General features: G+C 41.6%; 1 protein-coding gene across 2 annotated transcripts in view; it reads right to left on the bottom strand.

The window, feature by feature from the left end:
* Positions 1–26,741, bottom strand: part of PIK3C2A (phosphatidylinositol-4-phosphate 3-kinase catalytic subunit type 2 alpha) — a 530,626-nt gene that overhangs the window by 226,314 nt on the left and 277,571 nt on the right. For both annotated transcript variants that reach the window (XM_053720635.1, XM_053720636.1), the window contains one exon: positions 22,294–22,416. In XM_053720635.1, the coding sequence (XP_053576610.1) occupies positions 22,294–22,416 (123 nt within the window). The remainder of the gene's footprint in view (positions 1–22,293; positions 22,417–26,741) is intronic.

Raw genomic sequence — 26,741 nt, forward strand, 5'->3', positions numbered from 1 at the left:
TAGATAAAATTAAGAGTTCAATCTCCAAGCAGTCAGCTTCAGAGAAACGAGATTTGGATGAAGGAAGGGACCCTGAAGTAGAAGGTCCTTCCTCAGAGGAAGTCTCCAAGGTGGAAAAGATGACATTTCCACTAGGTCTGCATATCAGATTCTGCAAAGCCATGCCGGAGCTATGAGAATCACAGACGCCCTCTCCTGCTTGATCCGAGCAATGACTCTTGGAATGTATGCTAACAGGTATGCTAGACTGAAATTCCAAGGAACCTCTAGAGCATCTATCAGGACGGCCTGAGGATCCCTTGACCTCGAACCGTACCACGGAAGCTTGGTGTTCTGCCAAGAAGCCATGAGATCCAGTTTTTGGCTACCCCCAGTTGAGGATCAAACTGGAAAACACCTCCGGATGGAGTTCCCCGGGATGAAAAGTCTGTCTGCTCAGAAAATATGCCTCCCAATTGTCCACTCCTGGAATGTGGATCGCAGATAGACAACATTTGTGGGTCTCCGCCCACTGAATAATTCGGGTCACTTCCCCCCTGGTGGTTGATGTATGCCACCGATGTTATGTTGTCAGACTGAAACCTGATCCGCATAATCCCCGTTCCATTGTTTGAGCATGCATAACTGCAGAGGTCTGAGATGGAACCAAGCAAATGGAATGATGTCCATAGAAGGCACCATCAGGCCAATCACCTTGATACATTGGGTCACCGAGGGCCGAGGAGAGGCCTGAAGGGCAAGACAAGAGTCGAAAATCTTTACATTTTCTGACCTCTGTCAGAAACATCCTCATTAGTAGGGAGTCTAATATGGTCCCTAAGAACACTACTCTTGTAGCTGGAATCAGGGAACATTTTCCCAGATTCACCTTCCATCCGTGAGAGCGAAGAAAAGACAACAAGATCTCAGTATGAGAATTTGCTTGTTGAAAAGACAGCGCCTGAACCAGAATGTTATCCAGATAGGGTGCCACTGCAATGCCCCGAGACCGGATAACTGCCAACAGAGCCCCAGAACCTTTGAGAAAATGATGGGAGCTGTGGCAAGGCCGAATGGAAGAGCCACAAACTCCAAGAAGGCAAATCTCAGAAACTTGTGATGATCCTTGAGAATAGGAACATGAAGGTACGCATTCTTTAGGTCTATGGTTGTGATGAACTGACCTTCTTGAACCAAGGAAAGAATGGAGCGTATAGTCTCCATCTTGAAGGATGGTACTCTGAGGAACTTTTTTAGACGCTTCAGATCTAAGATTGGCCTGAAAGTTCCCTCCTTTTTGGGAACTACGAACAGATTTGAGTAAAATCCCAGACCCTGTTCCTGCAGAGGAACAGGAACTATTACTCCCAGAGTGGCAAGGTCCTTGACACAATGTAAGAACGCCTCTCTTTTTATTTGGTCTACAGATAATCTGGAGAGGAGAAACTTTCCTCTGGGAGGAAAGGTTTTGAATTCTATTTTGTACCCCTGGGATACGATGTCTACCGCCCAGTGATCCGAAACATCTTGTATCCATGCTTGAGCGAAAAGAGAAAGTCTGCCCCCTACTGGATCCGCTCCTGGATCGGGGGCCGACCCTTCATGCTGACTTGGAGTCAGCAGCGGGTTTCTTAGACTGCTTCTACTTGTTCCAAGACTGACTAGGCTTGATCTTGCTTGGAGGAGAGAGAGGAGGGTTTACCTCTAAAGGTACGTCCTTTCTGCTTATTCTTTTTATCTTGAGGAAGAAAGGATCCCTTCCCTCCTGTAATATCTGAGATAATTTCAGTCAAACCAGGCACAAACAAGGTCTTACCCTTGTAAGGGATCGCCAAGAGTTTGGATATAGATGAAACATACGCAGACCAGGACTTCAACAATAAGGCTCTGCGCGCTAGAATTGCAAAAACCGATATTTTTGCTCCCAGCTTAATGACTTGTAAGGAAGCATCCGTAATAAAGGAATTGGCTCATTTAAGGGCCTTAATCCTGTCCTGGATCTCCTCAAGAGGAGTATCTGTCTGAATAGAATCAGACAATGCATCAAAACCAGTAAGCTGCAGCACTGGTAACAGTGGCAATACACACCGCAGGCTGCGATTGGAGACCCTGGTGAAAATATATTTTCTTTAGTAATACCTCTAACTTCTTATCTATCGGATCCTTGAAAGAACAACTATCCTCTATGGGAATAGTACTCCTCTTAGCCAAAGTGGAGATCACTCCTTCTACCTTAGGAACCGTCTGCCACAACTCCTTGGAACCAGCTATAGGAAACATCTTCTTGAAAAAAAGGAGATGGAGAAAAGGGAATACCAGGTCTCTCCTACTCCCATGCAATAATCTCTGTAGCACGGTCTGGTACAGGAAAAACCTCCACCGTGGAGTCGACCAAGGTAGCCAAAACCTCCATACGCAACATGCAAAGGTGTTCTAGCTTAAATCTGAAGGATACAACTTCAGCATCAGAAGAAGGAATTATACTGTCTGAGTCTTCATCCTCAGACGCTACCAAAGTATCTTTATCTTCAGACTTCTGAGAAGAAACACCTTGAGTAGCCACAACTTGATCAGAAACCTTACTTACTGACTCCTCAAGTTTCCTTTTACACTTTTTCTGCAGCATGAGAAAAGCAGACAATGCCTCAGATACCGCAGAGGATACCTGGGTAGCAATGTCCTGCAAAGAGAATCCAACTGAATTGTGAGAGGAAACGCATTGCATGTGGAGACTGAAAAGATTGGGATGTTTGAGGAGAAAGCTGCGGCATATCTGCTGCAGGAGACACCTGAACAGCATCTGCCTTAGCTAATGGTGGCTAATGATAAAAAAAATTCTATTCCTGTAACTCAAAATTCTCTCAATGCATGAGGAACAATAAGGGTACTGGAGGTTCCACCTGGGAATCAAAACAAAGCTGGCATGCAACAATTTGTAAGACCTCTTGATCCATCTTAATAAAAATGTCAAGAGAGAAAAAACATAACTTACTTAACTGATAAATTAATTTCTTTCATAATGGCAAGAGTCCATGAGCTAGTAATGTATGGGTTATACATTCCAACCAGGAGGGGGGAAAGTTTCCCAAACATCAAATGCCTATAAATACACTTCCCACCACACATATACTTCAATTTAATGTATAGCCAAGTAGTGAGGTGTAAAAATGCATACAAAAAAAGAGGAACTGGAAAATAATATTGTGCTTTTATACAAAAAATATAACCACCAAAAAAAAGGTGGGTCTCATGAACTCTTGCCATTATGAAATTAATTAATTTATCAGGTAAGTTCTTACATAAATTATGTTTTCTTTCATGTAAATGGCAAGAGTCCATGAGATAGTGACGTATGTGAAAAAATACCCAAGATGTGGAAGTCCACAGAAGAGTCACTAGAGAGGGAGGGATAAAATAAAAACAGCTATTTCCGCTGAGAAATTAAATCTTATAAACAGAAGAATCAAACGGACAGCTGCCTGAAGAACTTTTCTACCAAAGACTGCTTCAGAAGAAGCAAATACATCAAAATGGTAAAATTTTGTAAATGTATGCAAAGAAGACCAAGTTGCAAATCTGATCAACTGAAGCTTCATTCTTAAAAGCTCATGAAGTGGCAGCTGATCTAGTAGAATGAGCTGTAATTCTCAGAGGCGGAGACTGTCCCATCTCCAAATAAGCCTTGTGAATCAAAAGCTTTAATAAAGATTCCAAAGAAATGGCAGAGGCTTTCTGACCTTTCCTAGAACCAGAAAAGACAACAAATAGACTAGAAGTATTCCTGAAATCCTTAGTAGCCTCCACATATTATTTCAAAGCTCTTACCACATCCAAAGAATGTAACGATTTCTCAAGAGAATTCTTAGGATTCGGACACAAAGGAGAAACAACAATTTCCCTACTAATGTTGTTAGAATTCACAACCATAGGAAGAAATTTAAACGAAGTCCGCAAAATCGCTTTATCCTGATGGAAAATAAGAAAAGGAGACTCACAAGAGAGAGCAGACAATTCAGAAACGCTTCTAGCAGAAGAGATAGCCAAAAGGAACAATAGTTTCCAACAAAAGTAGTTTAATAGCCAAAGAATGCATAGGCTCAAAATGAGGAGCCTGCAAAGCCTTCAAAACCAAATTAAGACTCCATGGAGGAGAAATAGACTGAATAACAGGCTTGATACGGACCAAAGCCTGAACAAAACAGTGAATATCAGGAAGTTTAGCAATATTTCTATGAAATAAAACAGAAAGAGCAGAGATTTGCGCCTTCAAAGTACTTGCGGACAAACCTTTATCCAAAACCGTCCTGAAGAAACTGTGAAATTCTAGGAATTCTAAAAGAATGCCAAGAGAATTTATGAGAACACCATGAAATATAGGTTTTCCACACCTGGAATACCAAAACCTGTGAGTCCATGCTGGTGCTATCAGAAACACATGCGATTGTTCCATTATGATTTTGGAGATCACCCTTGGAAGAAGAACTAGAAGCGGAAAAATATAAGCAAGTTGGTAAGACAAAGGAACTGCTAATGCATCCACTATATTCGCCTGAGAATCCCTGGGAAGTTTTCGCTTTAGATGGGAAGCCATCAAATCTATTTCTGGAAGACCCCACATCTGTACAATCTGAAAAAACACATATGGATGGAGAGACCACTCCCTCGGATGCAAAGTCTGACGGCTGAGATAATCCACTTCCCAATTGTCTACACCTGGTATATGAATTGCAGAAATTAGACAAGAGTTGGATTACGCCCAAGAAAGTACCCGTGATACTTCTTTCATTGCTAAAGGACTGTGAGTCCCTTCTTGATGATGACATATGCCACAGTTGTGATATTGTCTGAAAGCGAATGAAAAGTTCTCTCTTTAATAGAGGCCAAGCCTGAAAATAGCACAGAGTTCTATGATATTGATTGAAAACCTCGCCTATAGAGGATTCCAAACTGCTTGTGCTGTCAGAGACCCACAGACAGCTCCCCAACCTGAAAGACTTGCATCTGTTGGGACTACAGTCTAGGAAGGACGAACAAAAGAGGCCCCTTGAATAATACGATGATGGTCTAACCACCAAGTCAGAGAGAGTAGAATGCTGGGATTTAAGAATATCAATTGTTATATCCGAGTATAATCCCTGCACCATTGATTCAGCATGCAAAGCTGCAGAGGTCGCATATGAAAACAAGCAAAAGTTGATTGCGTCCGATGCTGCAGTTATGAGACCTAAAATTTCCATTCACATAGCCACTGAAGAGAATGATCGAGACTGAAGGTTTTGACAGGCTGAAACCAATTTCATTCGTCTCTTGTCTGTTAAAGACAGAATCATGGACACTGCATCTATCTTTAAACCTAAAAAGGTGACCCTTGTCTAAGGAACCAAGAAACTCTTTGGTAAATTGATCCTCCAACCATGTCTTTGAAAAAACAACACTAGTTGATTTGTGTGAGATTCTGCTAAATGAAAAGATTGAGCCAGTACCAAGATACCGTCCAAATAAAGAAACACTGCAATACCCTGCTCTCTGATTACACATAGAAGGGCACCAAGAACCTTTGAAAAGATTCTTGGAGCTGTCGCTAGGCAAAATGGAAGAGCGACAAATTGGTGATGCTTGTCTAGAAAAGAGAATATCAGAAACCGATAGCGATCTGGATGAATCGGAATGTGAAGATAAGCATCCTGTAAGTCTATTGTGGACATGTAATGACCTTGCTGAACAAAAGGTAGAATAGTCCTTATAGTCACCATCTTAAAAGTTGGGACCCTTACAAAACGATTCAAAAACTTCAGATCCAGAACTGGTCTGAATGAATTTTCTTTCTTTGGGACAATGAATAGATTTGAATAAAAACCCAGACCCTGTTCCTTAAGTGGAACTGGTATAATCACTCCTGAAAGCTCCAGATCTGAAACACTTCAGAAAAGCCTGAGCTTTCACAGGATTTGTTGGGACGTGAGAGAGAATGAATCTTCTCACAGGAGGTCTTACTCTGAAACCTATTTGATACCCTTGAGAAACAATGCTCTGAATCCACTGATTCTGAACAGAATCTGCCCAAATGTTTTGAAATAATTTCAATCTGCCACCCACCAGTTGAACTGGATTGAGGGCAGCACCTTCATGCAGTCTTGGGGGCTGGCTTTGGTTTCTTATAAGGCATGGATTTATTCCAACTTGAAGATGGCTTTCAATTGGAGCCAGAGTGCTTAGGGGAAGGAGTGGTTTTCGGTTCTCTATTCTGATGAAAGGAACGAAACAGATTAGAAGCTTTAGAGATTTACCCTTAGACTTTTTATCTCAGGGCAAAAAAAACTTCCCCCCAGTGATAGTGGAAATAATAGAGACCAACTGAGAACCAAATTACCCTGGAAAGATAGAGATAAGTAATCTAGATTTAGATACCATGTCAGCATTCCATGATTTAAGCCATAAAGCTCTTCTAGCCAGAATAATCTTGATGATATAAAAAATAGCATCACAGATAATATGATTAGCATGTTTAAGCAATCAAACAATGCTAGACAAATCAGGATATGTTTCTTGATGTGCTAAGCTATCCAACCAAAAAGTTGATGCAGCCACAACATCAGCCATAGAAATGGCAGGACTGAGAATATAGCCAGAATGTAAATAAGCTTTCCATAGATAAGATTCAATCTTCCTATCTAAAGGATCCTTAACCCTTTAAGGACACAGCTTTCAGTTTGCTCAATTGTTTTATGACGGAAAAATTCTGTCATATGTCCTTAAGAGGTTAAAAGAAGTACTATCTTCCATAGGAATAGTAGTACTTTTGGCAAGAGTAGAAATAGCCCCATCAACCTTAGGGACTTTTCCCCAAAACTCCAAATTAGCCACTGGTAAAGGATATAACTTCTTAAACCTAGAAGAAGGATTAAAAGAAGCACCAGGCTTAGACCATTCTTTAGCAATCACATCAGAAACCGCATCTGAAACAAGAAAAACCTCAAGAGTAATCACAGAAGGTTTAAAAACAGAATTTAAACGTTTTCTGGTTTTGTTATCAAGAGGATCAGACTCCTCAACACCCAAAGTAACCAATACTTCTTTCAACAAAGACCGAATATATTCAATCTTAAAAAGATTAGAAGATTTAACAATTTCAATGTCTGAAGTAGGATCTTCTGAAGCAGAGAGTCTGAAGCAGAGAGTCATCACAAATTTCATCAGTTTTATGAGAAGTTTTAAAAACAGAATTTATGTTTACCTGATAAATTTCTTTCTCCAACGGTGTGTCCGGTCCACGGCGTCATCCTTACTTGTGGGATATTCTCTTCCCCAACAGGAAATGGCAAAGAGCCCAGCAAAGCTGGTCACATGATCCCTCCTAGGCTCCGCCTACCCCAGTCATTCGACCGACGTTAAGGAGGAATATTTGCATAGGAGAAACCATATGGTACCGTGGTGACTGTAGTTAAAGAAAATAAATTATCAGACCTGATTAAAAAACCAGGGCGGGCCGTGGACCGGACACACCGTTGGAGAAAGAAATTTATCAGGTAAACATAAATTCTGTTTTCTCCAACATAGGTGTGTCCGGTCCACGGCGTCATCCTTACTTGTGGGAACCAATACCAAAGCTTTAGGACACGGATGAAGGGAGGGAGCAAATCAGGTCACCTAAATGGAAGGCACCACGGCTTGCAAAACCTTTCTCCCAAAAATAGCCTCAGAAGAAGCAAAAGTATCAAACTTGTAAAATTTGGTAAAAGTGTGCAGTGAAGACCAAGTCGCTGCCCTACATATCTGATCAACAGAAGCCTCGTTCTTGAAGGCCCATGTGGAAGCCACAGCCCTAGTGGAATGAGCTGTGATTCTTTCGGGAGGCTGCCGTCCGGCAGTCTCGTAAGCCAATCTGATGATGCTTTTAATCCAAAAAGAGAGAGAGGTAGAAGTTGCTTTTTGACCTCTCCTCTTACCTGAATAAACAACAAACAAGGAAGATGTTTGTCTAAAATCCTTTGTAGCATCTAAATAGAATTTTAGAGCGCGAACAACATCCAAATTGTGCAACAAACGTTCCTTCTTTGAAACTGGTTTCGGACACAGAGAAGGTACGATAATCTCCTGGTTAATGTTTTTGTTAGAAACAACTTTTGGAAGAAAACCAGGTTTAGTACGTAAAACCACCTTATCTGCATGGAACACCAGATAAGGAGGAGAACACTGCAGAGCAGATAATTCTGAGACTCTTCTAGCAGAAGAAATCGCAACTAAAAACAAAACTTTCCAAGATAATAACTTAATATCAACGGAATGTAAGGGTTCAAACGGAACCCCCTGAAGAACTGAAAGAACTAAATTGAGACTCCAAGGAGGAGTCAAAGGTTTGTAAACAGGCTTGATTCTAACCAGAGCCTGAACAAAGGCTTGAACATCTGGCACAGCTGCCAGCTTTTTGTGAAGTAATACCGACAAGGCAGAAATCTGTCCCTTCAGGGAACTTGCAGATAATCCTTTTTCCAATCCTTCTTGAAGGAAGGATAGAATCCTAGGAATCTTAACCTTGTCCCAAGGGAATCCTTTAGATTCACACCAACAGATATATTTTTTCCAAATTTTGTGGTAAATCTTTCTAGTTACAGGCTTTCTGGCCTGAACAAGAGTATCGATAACAGAATCTGAGAATCCTCGCTTCGATAAAATCAAGCGTTCAATCTCCAAGCAGTCAGCTGGAGTGAAACCAGATTCGGATGTTCGAACGGACCCTGAACAAGAAGGTCTCGTCTCAAAGGTAGCTTCCAAGGTGGAGCCGATGACATATTCACCAGATCTGCATACCAAGTCCTGCGTGGCCACGCAGGAGCTATCAAGATCACCGACGCCCTCTCCTGATTGATCCTGGCTACCAGCCTGGGGATGAGAGGAAATGGCGGGAACACATAAGCTAGTTTGAAGGTCCAAGGTGCTACTAGTGCATCCACTAGAGCCGCCTTGGGATCCCTGGATCTGGCCCCGTAGCAAGGAACTTTGAAGTTCTGACGAGAGGCCATCAGATCCATGTCTGGAATGCCCCACAGGTGAGTGACTTGGGCAAAGATTTCCGGATGGAGTTCCCACTCCCCCGGATGCAATGTCTGACGACTCAGAAAATCCGCTTCCCAATTTTCCACTCCTGGGATGTGGATAGCAGACAGGTGGCAGGAGTGAGACTCCGCCCATAGAATGATTTTGGTCACTTCTTCCATCGCTAGGGAACTCCTTGTTCCCCCCTGATGGTTGATGTACGCAACAGTTGTCATGTTGTCTGATTGAAACCGTATGAACTTGGTCCTCGCTAGCCGAGGCCAGGCCTTGAGAGCATTGAATATCGCTCTCAGTTCCAGAATATTTATCGGTAGAAGAGATTCTTCCCGAGACCAAAGACCCTGAGCTTTCAGGGATCCCCAGACCGCGCCCCAGCCCATCAGACTGGCGTCGGTCGTGACAATGACCCACTCTGGTCTGCGGAACGTCATCCCTTGAGACAGATTGTCCAGGGACAGCCACCAACGGAGTGAGTCTCTGGTCCTCTGATTTACTTGTATCTTCGGAGACAAGTCTGTATAGTCCCCATTCCACTGACTGAGCATGCACAGTTGTAATGGTCTTAGATGAATGCGCGCAAAAGGAACTATGTCCATTGCCGCTACCATCAACCCGATCACTTCCATGCACTGAGCTATGGAAGGAAGAGGAACGGAATGAAGTATCCGACAAGAGTCTAGAAGTTTTGTTTTTCTGGCCTCTGTTAGAAAGATCCTCATTTCTAAGGAGTCTATAATTGTTCCCAAGAAGGGAACCCTTGTTGACGGGGATAGAGAACTCTTTTCCACGTTCACTTTCCAGCCGTGAGATCTGAGAAAGGCCAGGACAATGTCCGTGTGAGCCTTTGCTTGAGGAAGGGACGACTCTTGAATCAGAATGTCGTCCAGGTAAGGTACTACTGCAATGCCCCTTGGTCTTAGCACCGCTAGAAGGGACCCTAGTACCTTTGTGAAAATCCTTGGAGCAGTGGCTAATCCGAAAGGAAGCGCCACGAACTGGTAATGTTTGTCCAGGAATGCAAACCTTAGGAACCGATGATGTTCCTTGTGGATAGGAATATGTAGATACGCATCCTTTAAATCCACCGTGGTCATGAATTGACCCTCCTGGATGGAAGGAAGAATAGTTCGAATGGTTTCCATCTTGAAAGATGGAACCTTGAGAAACTTGTTTAAGATCTTGAGATCTAAGATTGGTCTGAACGTTCCCTCTTTTTTGGGAACTATGAACAGATTGGAGTAGAACCCCATCCCTTGTTCTCTTATTGGAACAGGATGAATCACTCCCATTTTTAACAGGTCTTCTACACAATGTAAGAACGCCTGTCTTTTTATGTGGTCTGAAGACAACTGAGACCTGTGGAACCTCCCCCTTGGGGGAAGTCCCTTGAATTCCAGGAGATAACCCTGGGAGACTATTTCTAGCGCCCAAGGATCCAGAACATCTCTTGCCCAAGCCTGAGCGAAGAGAGAGAGTCTGCCCCCCACCAGATCCGGTCCCGGATCGGGGGCCAATATTTCATGCTGTCTTGGTAGCAGTGGCAGGCTTCTTGGCCTGCTTTCCCTTGTTCCAGCCTTGCATTGGTCTCCAAGCTGGCTTGGCTTGAGAAGTATTACCCTCTTGCTTAGAGGACGTAGCACTTTGGGCTGGTCCGTTTTTACGAAAGGGACGAAAATTAGGTCTATTTTTCGCCTTGAAAGGCCGATCCTGAGGAAGGGCGTGGCCCTTACCCCCAGTGATATCCGAGATAATCTCTTTCAAGTCAGGGCCAAACAGCGTTTTCCCCTTGAAAGGAATGTTTAGTAGCTTGTTCTTGGAAGACGCATCAGCCGACCAAGATTTCAACCAAAGCGCTCTGCGCGCCACAATAGCAAACCCAGAATTCTTAGCCGCTAACCTAGCCAATTGCAAAGTGGCGTCTAGGGTGAAAGAATTAGCCAATTTGAGAGCATTGATTCTGTCCATAATCTCCTCATAAGGAGGAGAATCACTATCGAGCGCCTTTATCAGCTCATCAAACCAGAAACATGCGGCTGTAGTGACAGGGACAATGCATGAGATTGGTTGTAGAAGGTAACCCTGCTGAACAAACATCTTTTTAAGCAAACCTTCTAATTTTTTATCCATAGGATCTTTGAAAGCACAACTATCCTCTATGGGTATAGTGGTGCGTTTGTTTAAAGTAGAAACCGCTCCCTCGACCTTGGGGACTGTCTGCCATAAGTCCTTTCTGGGGTCGACCATAGGAAACAATTTTTTAAATATGGGGGGAGGGACGAAAGGAATACCGGGCCTTTCCCATTCTTTATTAACAATGTCCGCCACCCGCTTGGGTATAGGAAAAGCTTCTGGGAGCTCCGGCACCTCTAGGAACTTGTCCATTTTACATAGTTTCTCTGGGATGACCAACTTTTCACAATCATCCAGAGTGGATAATACCTCCTTAAGCAGAATGCGGAGATGTTCCAACTTAAATTTAAATGCAATTACATCAGGTTCAGCCTGTTGAGAAATGTTCCCTGAATCAGTAATTTCTCCCTCAGACAAAACCTCCCTGGCCCCCTCAGATTGGGTTAGGGGCCCTTCAGAGATATTAATATCAGCGTCGTCATGCTCTTCAGTAACTAAAACAGAGCAGCCACGCTTACGCTGACAAGGGTTCATTTTGGCTAAAATGTTTTTGACAGAATTATCCATTACAGCCGTTAATTGTTGCATAGTAAGGAGTATTGGCGCGCTAGATGTACTAGGGGCCTCCTGAGTGGGCAAGACTCGTGTAGACGAAGGAGGGAATGATGCAGTACCATGCTTACTCCCCTCACTTGAGGAATCATCTTGGGCATCATTGTCATTATCACATAAATCACATTTATTTAAATGAACAGAAATTCTGGCTTCCCCACATTCAGAACACAGTCTATCTGGTAGTTCAGACATGTTAAACAGGCATAAACTTGATAATAAAGTACAAAAAACGTTTTAAAATAAAACCGTTACTGTCACTTTAAATTTTAAACTGAACACACTTTATTACTGCAATTGCGAAAAAACATGAAGGAATTGTACAAAATTCACCAAATTTTCACCACAGTGTCTTAAAGCCTTAAAAGTATTGCACACCAAATTTGGAAGCTTTAACCCTTAAAATAACGGAACCGGAGCCGTTTTAACACTTTAACCCCTTTACAGTCCCTGGTATCTGCTTTGCTGAGACCCAACCAAACCCAAAGGGGAATACGATACCAAATGACGCCTTCAGAAAGCCTTTTCTAAGTATCAGAGCTCCTCTCACATGCGACTGCATGCCATGCCTCTCAAAAACAAGTGCGCCACACCGGCGCGAAAATGAGGCTCTGCTTATGCTTTGGGAAAGCCCCAGAGAAATAAGGTGTCTAATACAGTGCCTGCCGATATTATAATATCAATATACCCAGATAAAATGATTCCTCAAGGCTAAATATGTTTTAAAAATGAATCGATTTAGCCCAGAAAAGTCTACAATCTTAATAAGCCCTTATGAAGCCCTTATTTACCATCGTAATAAACATGGCTTACCGGATCCCATAGGGAAAAATGACAGCTTCCAGCATTACATCGTCTTGTTAGAATGTGTCATACCTCAAGCAGCAAGAGACTGCACACTGTTCCCCCAACTGAAGTTAATTGCTCTCAACAGTCCTGTGTGGAACAGCCATGGATTTTAGTTACGGTGCTAAAATCATTTTCCTCATACAAACAGAAATCTTCATCTCTTTTCTGTTTCTGAGTAAATAGTACATACCAGCACTATTTTAAAATAACAAACTCTTGATTGAATAATAAAAACTACAGTTAAACACTAAAAAACTCTAAGCCATCTCCGTGGAGATGTTGCCTGTACAACGGCAAAGAGAATGACTGGGGTAGGCGGAGCCTAGGAGGGATCATGTGACCAGCTTTGCTGGGCTCTTTGCCATTTCCTGTTGGGGAAGAGAATATCCCACAAGTAAGGATGACGCCGTGGACCGGACACACCTATGTTGGAGAAATACCTTTTACGTTTATTAGAAGGTGGAATAGCAGACATAGCCTTCTGTATTGCATCAGCAATATAATTTTTCATATCAACAGGGATATCATGTACATTAGATGTTGAGGGAACAACAGGTTGTACTAGTACTAATAGAAACCTTATCAACATGCAAAAGCTTATCATGACAACTGTTACATAATAAAGCCAGAGATAAAATCTCAGCTTGCTTACAACAGATATACTTAGCTTTGGTAGAAGTGCGCTCAGGCAGCGTGGTTCCTACAGTAGCTTCCAAGACGGGATCAGACTGAGACATCTTGCAAAATGTAAAAGAAAAAATAATATTTAAACAAAATATCCTATTTCCTCATATAGCAGTTTTAGGAATGGGAAAAAATGCATATGCTAAATAAGCAGAAAAGCAAACAGCATAGCCCTCTAGAATATAAAGAGAGCAGGGAGCATAAAGGAAGTGGGGTAATATAACCAAAAAATTATTTGGCGCCAAGAATGACGCACAATGCAAAGTGAACTTTTTGTTGGTACCAAACAACATCCGTAAATGACGCAACTCGCGTCATAACAAGCGCAAACAAACTAACGTCAATAAAGACAGAGGAAATTACGAAACTTGCGACACTATAGACACAACTTTGCACCAAAATAAATTTGCGCCAAAAATGACGCAATAAATAACAGCATTTTGCGCCCTCCCGAGTATAGATTTGCCCGCAAATTTTAAGTAAAAAAAAAAAAAAAGACTAAACCCCAGGTAAGATTTTTTTTTTAAACTTCCTTAAACATGATTCTCATACTGAAACTGTTAGACTGCAAAGGGAAATACACATAGACCTGACTCATGGCAAATATAAGTAAATACATATATTTAAAACTTTATAGTAATACATAAAGCGCCAAACATAGCTGAGTGTGTATTAAATAATGATACATCCTTACCGAAGACACCCATCCACATATAGCAGATAGCCAAACCAGTACTGAAAACTATCAGCAGAAGTAATGGTATAAGAGTATATCGTCAATCTGAAAAGGGAGGTAGGAGATGAATCCCTATGACCGATAACAGAGAACCCTTAAAAAGATTTCCCATGAGTGAAACCATAAAAATCAACAGGCAATACTCTCTTCACGTCCCTCTGACAACACTGTACTCTGAGAGGAATTGGGCTTCAGAATGCTTAGAAGCGCTTATCATAGAAGAAATCAAAAAATCAAACACAAACATACTTCACCACCTCCATAGGAGGCAAAGTTTGTAAAACTGAAGAATATGTGTGGTGGGAGGTGTATTTATAGGCATTTGAGGTTTGGGAAACTTTGCTCCCTCCTGGTAGGAATGTATATCCCATACGTCACTAGCTCTTGCCATTTACATGAAAGAAATAAACCATATTTCTTTTAAACTTAAAGGGACAGTACACTGTAAAATTGTTTTTCCATTAATGTATTTTAAATGACCTGTTATACCACCTGCAGAGTATAAAATATTTGAGGAATTGCATTTTAATGCTTATTTGTGTATATGAAGTAGCTGGTTTTATGCTTTGAAACCACAGCCTATTACAATGGGTTGAACTTAAATGTGATATCAGATCTCATTATGTTATAACTTTGTGTAAACAGACTTGCTTCCTTATCTTTTAATTGTCTGGAACACCCAAGCTAAATACATAGAGAGAACAATGGAAAATGATCATTTTATTACTTAACTATCCTGCAGCTCACTGAGAATGTAACTTCTTCTGCTGACTGTGTATACTTAGGCTTGTCAATAGAATATACTCCAGTATCAAAACTTTCAGTATAGGTTGGGAAACCACAAGCTAAATCAGCTATTTCAAATGCTGAAATAGGAGTAAAGGAGCTACTTTCAACCAATTCAATACACTCTAGCAGGTAAAAAGGATCATTGGGAATAATTTAAAGGGGAGAAAGTTTTTGGGTGAACTGTCCCTTTAAAGAAGGAGTTATATTTAATTCAGAGTCCATGTACAAAACGCTAGCGTAATAAACCCCAGGCAACCCAACCACCTCAGCACCCTTACTGAGGTGCCTACCTGTCCTGCAGCCTGAGTTCAATTACACCAATGATCCATTCCAGACCTGCGACGGCAGCACTAATATATTCTAACAACGGAGCAGCCGACAACTGCGTCACAACTCCGCAGCCAAAAGAAGCAACTGAAATCTCGCTAATGGAACGAACCGCCTTCTTACAAGGACCCTCCCCTTTTTGCATGGAGCAGTCCCGGCGGACATAACATTTCAGAGTTACAATTAGGTAAATGGCCACACTAACAGGTTACACTAAAGTTCAGCCCGGATCTCAACCGGAGCGAAAAAAAACACAACTGAGCCACCAATATTTAATAAATATCTCCCCATCACAGTATCCAGTGCCTGCAAAACTGCCTAGAAATTAACCCCTTTTTACTGTGTAATAATAAACGTACCCTGTATATGTTAAACAGCAATTAGCTGCTGAAGTGCCAAATTCTCCTTTCCAAAAGAAAAATGGCACTTACCTGAAGACAGTTTGTCTGGCAGCAGGACAGCTCACCTGGTTTATGAGGATACCGTACCTCACATGGAGCTGTGGAAGAAGAAAGAATCTGAGTAAGCTTACTCAGGCTTTCTAAATAGGACAGAAAAACCTTGAGAAAGCGCAGTGAGTATTGTACCTCACAAGTTCCCAAGTGCTCAAAAGCCACCACTGCGCTACTGAAGAGAATGACGTGGACTAAGGCTAGACCCCAGAAAAGATCAGAGCAAACCTACTCTGCTTTAAAATAAAAAACATAATTTATGTAAGAATTTACAAGATTCATTTCTTTCATATTGGCAAGAGTCCATGAGCTAGTGACGTATGGGATATACAATCCTACCAGGAGGGGAAAAGTTTCCCAAACCTCAAAATGCCTATAAATACACCCCTCATCACACTCACAATTCAGCTTAACGAATAGCCAAGACGTGGGGTGATAAAGAAAGGAGTAAAAAGCATCAACAAAGGAATTTGGAAATAATTGTGCTTTATACAAAAAAAATCATAACCACCATAAAAAGGGTGGGCCATGGACTCTTGCCAATATGAAAAAAATGAATTTATCAGGTAAATTCTTACATAAATTATGTTTTCTTTCATGTAATTGGCAAGAGTCCATGAGCTAGTGACGTATGGGATATCAATACCCAAGATGTGGAACTCCACGCAAGAGTCACTAGAGAGGGAGGGATAAAAATAAACAATCATTTTCCGCTGAAGAAATAATCCACAACCCAAAATATAAGTTTATTCTTCAAATGACAAGAAAAACTTAAAACATCAGCAGATGAATCAAACTGAAACAGCTGCCGGAAGAACTTTTCTACCAAAAACTGCTTCTGAAGAAGCAAAATACAACAAAACGGTACAATTTAGTAAATTAATGTAAAGAAGACCAAGTTGCCGCTTGCAAATTTGATCAACTGAAGCTTCATTCTTAAAAGCCCACGAAGTGGAGACTGATCTAGAAAAAAGAGCTGTAATACTCTGAGGCGGGGCCTGACCCAACTCCAATAAGCTTGAAGAATCAAAAGCTTTAACCAAGAAGCCAAGAAAATAGCAGAAGCCTTCTAACCATCCTAGGACCAGAAAAAATAAAGACTAAAAGTCTTCCTGAAATCTTTAGTAGCTTCAAAATAATATTTCAAAGCTCTCACCACATCCAAAGAATATAAGTATTTTTCTAAAGTATTCTTAGGATTAGGACACAAGAAAGGGACAACAATTTCTCTACTAATGTTGTTAGAATTCACAACTTCAGGAAAAAATGAAGTCAGCAGAACTGCTTTATCCTGATGAAAAATCAGAAAAGGAGATTAACAAGAAAGAGCAGATAGCTCAGAAACTCTTCTAGCAGAAGAGATGGCCAAAAGGAACAACACTTTCCAAGAAAGTAGTTAAATGTACAAAGAATGCATAGGCTCAAAATGGAGGAACCTGTAAAGGCCTCAAAAACCAAATTAAGACTCCAAGGAGGAGAGATTTATTTAATTACAGGCTTAATATGAACTAAAGCCTGTACAAAACAGTGAATATCAGGAAGTTTAGCAATCTTTCTGTGAAATAAAACAGAAAGAACAAAGATTTGTCCCTTCAATGAACTTGCAGACAAACCCTTATCCAAACCATCCTGAAGGAACTGTAAAATTCTTACAATTCTAAAAGAATGCCAAGAAAATTCATAAGAACAACACCAAGAAATGTAAGTCTTCCAAACTCAATAATAAATCTTTCTAGAGACAGATTTACGAGCTTGTAACATAGTATTAATCACTGAGTCAGAGAAACCACTATGACTTAGCACTAAGCGATCAATTTCCATACCTTCAAATTTAATGATTTGAGAACCCGATGGAAAAACGGACCTTGAAACAGTAAGTCTGGCCTTAACAGAAGTGACCAAAGTTGGCAACTGGACATCCGAACAAGACCTGCATACCAAAACCTGTGAGGCCATGCTGGAGCCACCAGCAACACAAATGATAGTTCATGATGATTTTGGGGATCACTCTTGGAAGAAGAACTAGAGGCGGGAAAATATAAGCAGGTTGAAAACACCAAAGTAGTGTCAGTGCATCCACTGCTTCCGTCTGAAAATCCCTGGACCTGGACAGGCATCTGGGAAGTTTCATATTTTGATGAGAAAACACATCTGGATGGAGGGACCACCCCCCTGGATGTAAAGTCTGACGGTTGAAATAATCCGCCTCCCAATGTCTATACCCGGGAAATGTACCGCAGAAATTAGACAGGAGCTGTATCCAAGATACTTCTTCATAGCTTGTGGACTGTAAGTCCTACACTGGTGATTGACAAATGCCACTGTTTGTGATATTGTCTGTCTGAAAACAAATTAACGGTGTTCTCTTCAACAGAGGCCAAAACTGAAGAGCTCTGAACCAAAAATTGATTGGTAATCTCGCCTCTTGAGATTTCCAAACCCCCTTGTGCTGTCAGATCTCCCCAAACAGCTCCCCAACCTGAAAGACTTGCATCTGAAGTGAACATAGTCCAGGTTAGCCGAACAAAAGAAGCCCTTGAACCAAACGCTGGTGATTTAACCACCACGTCAGAGAGAGTCAAACATTGGGATTTAAGGATATTAATTGTGATATCTTTGTATAATCCCTGCACCATGGATTCAGCAAACAAAGCTGGAGAGGTCTCATGTGAAAACGAGCAAAGAGAATTGCGTCCGATGCTGCAGTCATGAGACTTAAAATTTCCATGCACATAACCACTGAAAGGAATGACTGAGACTGAAGGTGCCGACAGGCTGCAACCACTTTCAAACGTCTCTTGTCTGTTAGAGACAGAGTCATGGACACTGAATCTATCTGGAAACCTAAAAAACGGTGACCCTTGTCTTAGGAATCAAGAAACTTTTGGTAAATTGATCCTCCAACCATGTTTCCGAAGAAACAACACTAATTGATTTGTGTGAGATTCTGCAGAACGTAAAGACTGAGCTAGTACCAAGATATCATCCAAATAAGAAAACACTGCAATACCCTGCTCCATAAAGCAGGGCACCTAGAACCTTTAAAAAGATTATTTGAGAGGTTGCTAATCCAAATGGAAGAGCAATGAATTGGTAATGCTTGTCTAGAAAAGAGAATCTCAGAAACTGAAAATAATCTGAATGAATCAGAATATGAAGGTATATATCCTGCAAGTCCATTGAGGACATAAAAATGTTCTTGCGGAACAAAAGGCAGAATAGTCCTGAAAGTCACCATTTGAAAGATGGTACTCTTACATAACAATTCAAAATTTTTCAGATCCAAAAATTGGTCTGAATGAAATTTCCTTCTTTGGGACAAATGAATAGATTTGAATAAAACTCCAGACCATGTTCCTGAAAAGGAACTGACATGACTACCCCTGAAACTCCAAGATTGAAACACACTTCAGGAAAACCTGAGCATAACTGTATTTGCTGGGATACGTGAGAGAAAAAAATCACATGAGAACTTACTCAGAATCATATTCGATACCCTTCAGAGACCATACTCTGAAACCATAGATTTTGGACAGAATTTATCCAAACATCCTTGAAAAAAACCTTAATCTGCCCTCTACCAGCTAAGCTGGAATGAGAGTCGCACCTTCATGTGGACTTAGGGGCTGGCTTTTGGTTTCCTAAATGGCTTGGAATTATTCCATGTAATGAAGATTTCCAATTGGAAACAGATTCCATAGGGAAGGAATAGGTTTTTGTTCCTTAATTGACAAAAAGAACGAAAACGATTAGGAGCTTTATATTTACCCTTTAGGTCTCTTATTACCTTGGAAAGAAAGAGATAGTAATCTAGACTTAAAAAGTCATATCAGCATTCCAAGAATAAAGCCACAAAACTCTTCTAGCTAAAAATAGCTAAAGACATAGTTCTAACATCAATCTTGATGATATAAAAAAAATTGCACCAGAACAGATTAGTATGTTGCAGTAAGCGAACAATGCTATATAAATCAGAATCCAATTCTTGTTGCGCTAATTCTCCAACAAAAATGTTGATGCAGCTGCAACATCAGCCAAAGAAATTGCAGGCCTGAGACAACCTGAATATAAATAAGCTTTCCTTAGAAAAGATTCAAGTTTCCTATCTAAAGGAACTTAAGTACTAACTTCCATAGGAATAGAGGTACGTTCAGCAAGAGTAGAAATAGCCCCATCAACTTGAGGATCTTTTCCCAAACTCTATATTAAATGCTGGTAAAGGATACAATTTTTAAAACCTTGAAGAAGGAAAAAAAGAAGGAAAAAAAGAAGTAGTACCTGGCTTATTCCATTCCTTATAAATCATATCAGAAATAGCATCAGGAATAGGAAAAAAAACATCTGGAGTAACCACAGGAGGTTTAAAAGCAGAATTTACTAGTTCTAATATCAAGAGGACTAGTTTCCACAATATCCAAAAATAATTAACACTTCTAATAAAGAACAAAAAATACTTCATTTAAAATAAATAAGTAGGTTTGTTAGAGTCAGTATCTGAGGAAGGATCTTCTGAATCCGATAGATCCTCATCAGAGGATGATAATTCATTATGTTGTCGGTCATTTGAAATTTCATCAACCTTATGAGAAGTTTTAAAAGACCTTATAATAATTAGAAGGCAGACTAGCAGACAAAACCTTCTGAACAGAATCAGTAACAATTGTTTAAATTTCATAGGTATAACATGTACATTAAAAGTTGAAGGAACAACAACAGGCAATGTACTATTTACTGATGGACACAATATCTGCATGTAAAAGTTTATCATGATAACCAATACAAATGACATTCGGAAATATAATGCACTTAGCTTTAGTAGAACCGACATCAGGCAGCAAAGTTCCAACAGATACTTCTGAGGCAGGATCAGATTGAGACATCTTACAAAATGTAAAATAAAAAACAACATATAAAGCAAAATTGTCAATTTCCTTATATGACAGTTTCAGGAATGGGGAAAAAATGCAATAGCATAGCCCTCTGACATAGAAAAAGGCAAGAGGCAAATAGGAATGGGGTATTAAAATAATGAAAAAAATCTGGCGCCAAGTATGACGCACAACATAACTGAAAATTTTTTGGTGCCAACAACATCCGGAAATGACACACATGCGTCACTAACGAAGCAACCCTGTGTAAGGAACTCAGCGTCAACTACGACACCGGAAATGACTAACTTGCGTCAACGGAGGTACCTTCGCGCCAAGAATGACGCAATAAAGTCTAGCATTTTGGGCACCCGCGGGCATAATCCTGCCTGCAATTTGCAAGAAAAATGTAGTCAATTTGAAAAAAAAAAAAGACTAAACCCCAGGTAAGAAAAAATATTTCTTAATATGTTAATCTTCCCCAAATATGAAACCGACAGTCTGCAAAAGGAAATACATGAACCTGACTCATGGCAAATATAAGTACAATACATATATTTAGAACTTTATATAAATGCATAAAGTGCCAAACCATAGCTGAGGTGTCTTAAGTAATAAAAAACATACTTACCGAAAGACACCCATCCACATATAGCAGATAGCCAAACCAGTACTGAAACAGTTATCAGTAGAGGTAATGGTATATGAGAGTATATTGTCGATCTGAAAAGGGAGGTAGGAGATGAATCTCTACGACCAAAAACAGAGAACCTATGAAATAGAACCCTGTTAGGAAAATCATTGCATTCAATAGGTGACACTCTCTTCACGTCCCTCTGACATTCGCTGTACTCTGAGAGGAATCGGGCTTCAAAATGCTGAGAAGCGCATGTCAACGTCGAAATCTTAGCACAAACTTACTTCACCACCTCCATAGGAGGCAAAGTTTGTAAAACTGAATTGTGGGTGTGGTGAGGGGTGTATTTATAGGCATTTTGAGGTTTGGGAAACTTTGCCCCTCCTGGTAGGATTGTATATCCCATACGTCACTAGCTCATGGACTCTTGCCAATTACATGAAATAAATCTTGATTGAAGAAAGACTTCTTATCAGACACCTAAACTTCACCTTCTCCTTGCACTGCAGGCAAAGAGAATGACTGGGGATTGTTGGTGGGGAAGTGATGTTAATCAGCTTTGCTGTGGTGCTCTTTGCCTCCTCCTGCTGGTCGGGGTGGTGTTCCCAACAGTAATTGATGATGATCAGTGGACTCACAGTGTCATTAGAAAGAAACATGGCACATAGTTCACTTAGAAAACAGTCTGGCAGGCTCTACAGTTTAAAGGGACATAAGAAATGTAAATCCATAAGTACGATCGCTAAACCTCTCACTGCAAGTTAGTGTGGGTGAGCGGCAACACTCAGACAAATCAGACGCCTTAACTCGCGCAGTAATAGAGTTACTTCACACAGGGACAAGGGGTTCAATCTCATAAAAACTGCAAAGCACTTTGATTCTGAAACAGCACCCCCCCCCCCCACACTGTTCCCAGAGAGTCTGCAGTGCATTCTGTGGAATTCAGAACCCTGACCCTGCTATACGCTACACAGTGATTCTCTGATATAAGCAGGTGCACTTTTAGACTAGTCCAGTAGAGGTCAGATAAACAATCAAACAGAAAATGGCAGTTTACATGCTTTCATAACATTTAGAAATATAGTTTATTTTCTGACTGCATTGCCAATCGAATGATGTTCTAGGATTACTGCCCTGGTAATAAAACAAGGAATCCTTTCATTTTACAATACTTACAGTTCATCCCACTTGACAAGATAAAAGAAGCTTTTGTACGTTCCAACTTTTTTTGACTGGACAGGTTTGAACACATCTTTTCCATTGTGGATAAGTGAACAAATCAAATAGTATTTTTCAAAGCTAAAACAAAGAAGAAAAAAAACTAAGAAAAGACAAATCAAATAAGAACAGTTATTTATTAAATCAAAAAAATTGCCAACACGCATGCATGTGTGTATATACATATATCCTGTTTTTATGGTCTGAGGAAGGGGCACAACCCCGAAACGTCACCAATAAAATTGGATTATTGCTAATACCGGAGTGCCTAATGGGATTTGGGACTATATGACTATGTTAAAGTGCACCCTGGAAGCTGCATAACGTGTTAGGAATGCTGGTCTGTATTGTTTGATATATATATATATATATATATATATATATATATATATATATATCACACAGAGAAAGTCCAGCACTCACTAACTCTCAGCTAAGATTAAAAGCAAAAATGGAAGAGTTAACTGCCTGTGACTCTGGGGACAGTGCAGCTTTCTGTGAGTGCTATTGTGCACCCAGGGCTGTGCATGTTGCAGGGTCATGGGATGTGTACCACAGTGCAGTCAGAGTGCAGTCCCCTTCCGTGTTTTGTATATGTCTAAAGTGATTACATACGCCTGTGCACCCCTTCACTGGTTCCCAGTTTGTTGGATTGAGAGCTTGCAATGTGTGGCTGTTTAGGGACCTGGGCTTATCCCATTTGGCCAGATGCGGTATCCAACTCTTCCATTTTTGCTTTTTTTTTTTAAATAAATTTTTATTCGGTTTTAGAATGAAAGGTAACACTTGGGGACACGCAGGACCCCTGTTCAAACATACACAAACAAAAGGATCGGACACGTAGGTCCGGTTGCAATAGCTGTCCAAACATTGATATATCATAAGTAACTTGCAGGTATTTGTGGTGAAAATAATTCCCCAAGAAGGAACCCTAGTGTGGGCTTTAGAAATAGGGTGGGGTGGGGGGGGGGGGGGGGGGGGGTGATAAATTAAATTTAATGCTCCAAAGAGCAAGTCAGAATAAGTTGCTGTAATATATATGAATGGGTTTATCCATATAGATTAAGGGGCAAATTCTGCCAACATTTTGAAATGTAGGTAAAAAAAAAGGAAATAAAAATTCCAGAGACAAGATGCACATTGTATCTAGTACACACTATACCTAGCACTCATTGTGCCTAACACCCACTGCACCTAGCCCTCATTACACCGAGCACACGCCGTACCTAGCACGCATTATACCCAGCACACGCTGTGCTTAACACTCATTGTACTTAGCACAAGCCATACCCAGCGCACACAGTTCCCAGCACACAATATACCTAGCACACACTATATTTAACACACATTGTACCTAGCACATACTGGACCTGGCACTCATTGTACCTAGCCCTCATTGTACCTAGCCCAACTTGTACCTAGCACTCACTATACCTAGCACCCATTGTACCTAACACAAGCTGTATCCAGCACACACTATACCTAGCACACACTGTACCTAGCACACATTGTACCTAGCACATAAGATACCTAGAACCCACTGTACCTAGCTCACACCTTACCTAGCACACGCGTTACCCGGCACTCACCTTTCCTAGCACACGCAGTACCTAGCACACAGTGAACCTAGCACTCATTGTTCCCAGCACTCGTACCTAACGCACACTGCACCTAGCACACATTGTACCTAGCACATGCTGTGTCCAGCACACATGGTACCTAGCACACATGATACCTAGCACACATGATGCCTAGCTCACATGATGCCTAGCTCACACTGTACCTAGCACACGCCGTACCCGGCACCCCCCTTGCCTAGCACATGCAGTACCTAGCACACATGATACCTAGCTCCCGCTGTACCTAGCTCACACTGTACCTAGCACACGCCGTACCCGGCACCCCCCTTGCCTGGCACATGCAGTACCTAGCACACATGGAACCTAGCAAACATTGTACCTAGCACACATGCAGTACCTAGCACACATGGAACCTAGCGCACATTGTACCTAATACACGCTGTATCCAGCACACGCTATGCCTAGCACACATTGTACCTAGTACACGCTGTATCCAGCACACATTATACCTAGCACACATGATGTCTAGCATTCGCTGTACCTAGCTCACACTGTCCCTAGCACACGCCGTACCCGGCACCCCCCTTGCCTGGCACATGCAGTACCTAGCACACATGGAACCTAGCACACATGATACCTAGCACACATGATACCTAGCTAACATGATACCTAGCTCACATGATACCTAGCTCACATGATACCTAGCTCACATGATACCTAGCTCACATGATACCTAGCTCACGATACCTAGCTCACATGATACCTAGCTCACGATACCTAGCTCACATGATACCTAGCTCACATGATACCTAGCTCACATGATACCTAGCTCACACTGTACCTAGCACACGCCGTACCCGGCACCTGCTTTGCCTGGCACATGCAGTACCTAGCACACATGGAACCTAGCACACATGGAACCTAGCAAACATTTATACCTAGCACACATGCAGTACCTAGCACACATTGTACCTAGCACACGATACCTAGCTCACGCTGTACCTAGCTCACGCTGTACCTAGCTCACACTGTACCTAGCTCACACCGTACCCGGCACCCCCCTTGCCTGGCACATGCAGTACCTAGCACACATGATACCTAGCACCCACTGTACCTAGCTCACACTGTACCTAGCACACGCCGTACCCGATACCCCCCTTGCCTGGCACATGCAGTACCTAGCACACATGGAACCTAGCACACATTGTACCTAGCACACATGCAGTACCTAGCACACATGCAGTACCTAGCACACATTGTACCTAACACACACTGTATCCAGCACACGCTATGCCTAATACACATTGTACCTAGCACCCACTGTACCTAGCTCACACTGTACCTAGCACACGCCGTACCCGGCACCCACCTTGCCTAGCACACGCAATACCTAGCACACATTGAACCTAGCACACATTGTACCAAGCACACATTGTACCTAACACTCACAGTACCTAACACAAACTGCACATACAGTATCCAGCACACACTATACCTAGCACACATTGTACCTAGCACACACAATACCCAGCACACACTGCACACATAGTATCCAGCACACACTGTACTCAGCACGCACTGTACCTAGCACACATTATAGCTAACATACACATCTATCTTACCAAAACACAGCTATAAACAATAGGATTATATTTACTATGAGTTGGAGCTACGTATGGCACTGCAAAGTAAAAAAGGCATCTTCAACTTATTGGGAGCACACATACAAAGACAAGGAAAACATGAGCCATACAAGCCTATCTGCTTAACTAAATAGGAATAACATGGCATATCTAGGCAAACTATGTAATAATACAGTTTCACTAAAGCTTAATTTAAGTTATATTAACATCTGTTTTTGCTAGCTTGTGACTCAATTTGTCTGATATTCTTTCTATGCAGTAAGTAGCTAGTGATGCCATTCTAATGTATATGCAGGAACGGAGATTGCAGTACTGACATAAAGGAATGAGGCACTTAGGGGTTAATAAGCAAGTAAAACGTTTAAGCACTATATATTATATAACAGCTGTAAAGGCTGACACAGTCCCTGATCCATGTGAAGGATCTATCCACAAAACACCCAGCATGCTTGGCAATACGGCTTACAAGCCGATCCGGTTGAAAAGTTTCTACGTTACACGGACCTTTCTGGGCTATAGGAGCCATATCCCCCAGCACTTCCCAAGCAGCGCTTACTGTGTCACTGTAATAGAGGAGGAGGCAGACTTTAGATCCAGATCTTTAGGGCACCAACTCAGCCTACCCTCAGAGTCCGTGCAGGGTGAGATCAGTGCCAATGTCCCCCTTTCGTAAGGCCTATTGTGTGAACAATAACAGACATTGACTCCTCATATGTGGCTGCCACTATCTTCGCAGCCGAGTCACTGCAGTCACAGGTTCGTTGTGCGATGTGAGATCAGACCCCCGATACGGGGTAATTGCTATGATGCGGTTAGGCTATGCACACAAGTGTTATGGCGCAGTTGTTAAAGCCGTTATTGCAGCATGATTAACTCCTCTGCATGAGGTTGTGAGGGCACAGCAATCACTTCAGAGGCGTGTGGGGACTTTAAGCTACCCAAATATTGGCATTACTGCCAGATTTGACTTCTCCTAAAGTCTGTGATGTGGCATCAAGCCACACGGAGCACTCCATATTCTGTGACCGGACATGTTAGCCTTCACATATAGGTGGGAGGATGGTGGATCTCCATAGCCGAGCGTTCTGCCCAATGCAGGTAGTTTATTAGGCATGGCAGCACCGTGTCCCAGTGCAGAATTAACGGTGAAACTTCATATTTCAGAAATAGCCTTGGCCACTTT

Source organism: Bombina bombina, chromosome 7 (assembly GCF_027579735.1).
Source record: "Bombina bombina isolate aBomBom1 chromosome 7, aBomBom1.pri, whole genome shotgun sequence".
Classification (NCBI taxonomy): domain Eukaryota; kingdom Metazoa; phylum Chordata; class Amphibia; order Anura; family Bombinatoridae; genus Bombina; species Bombina bombina.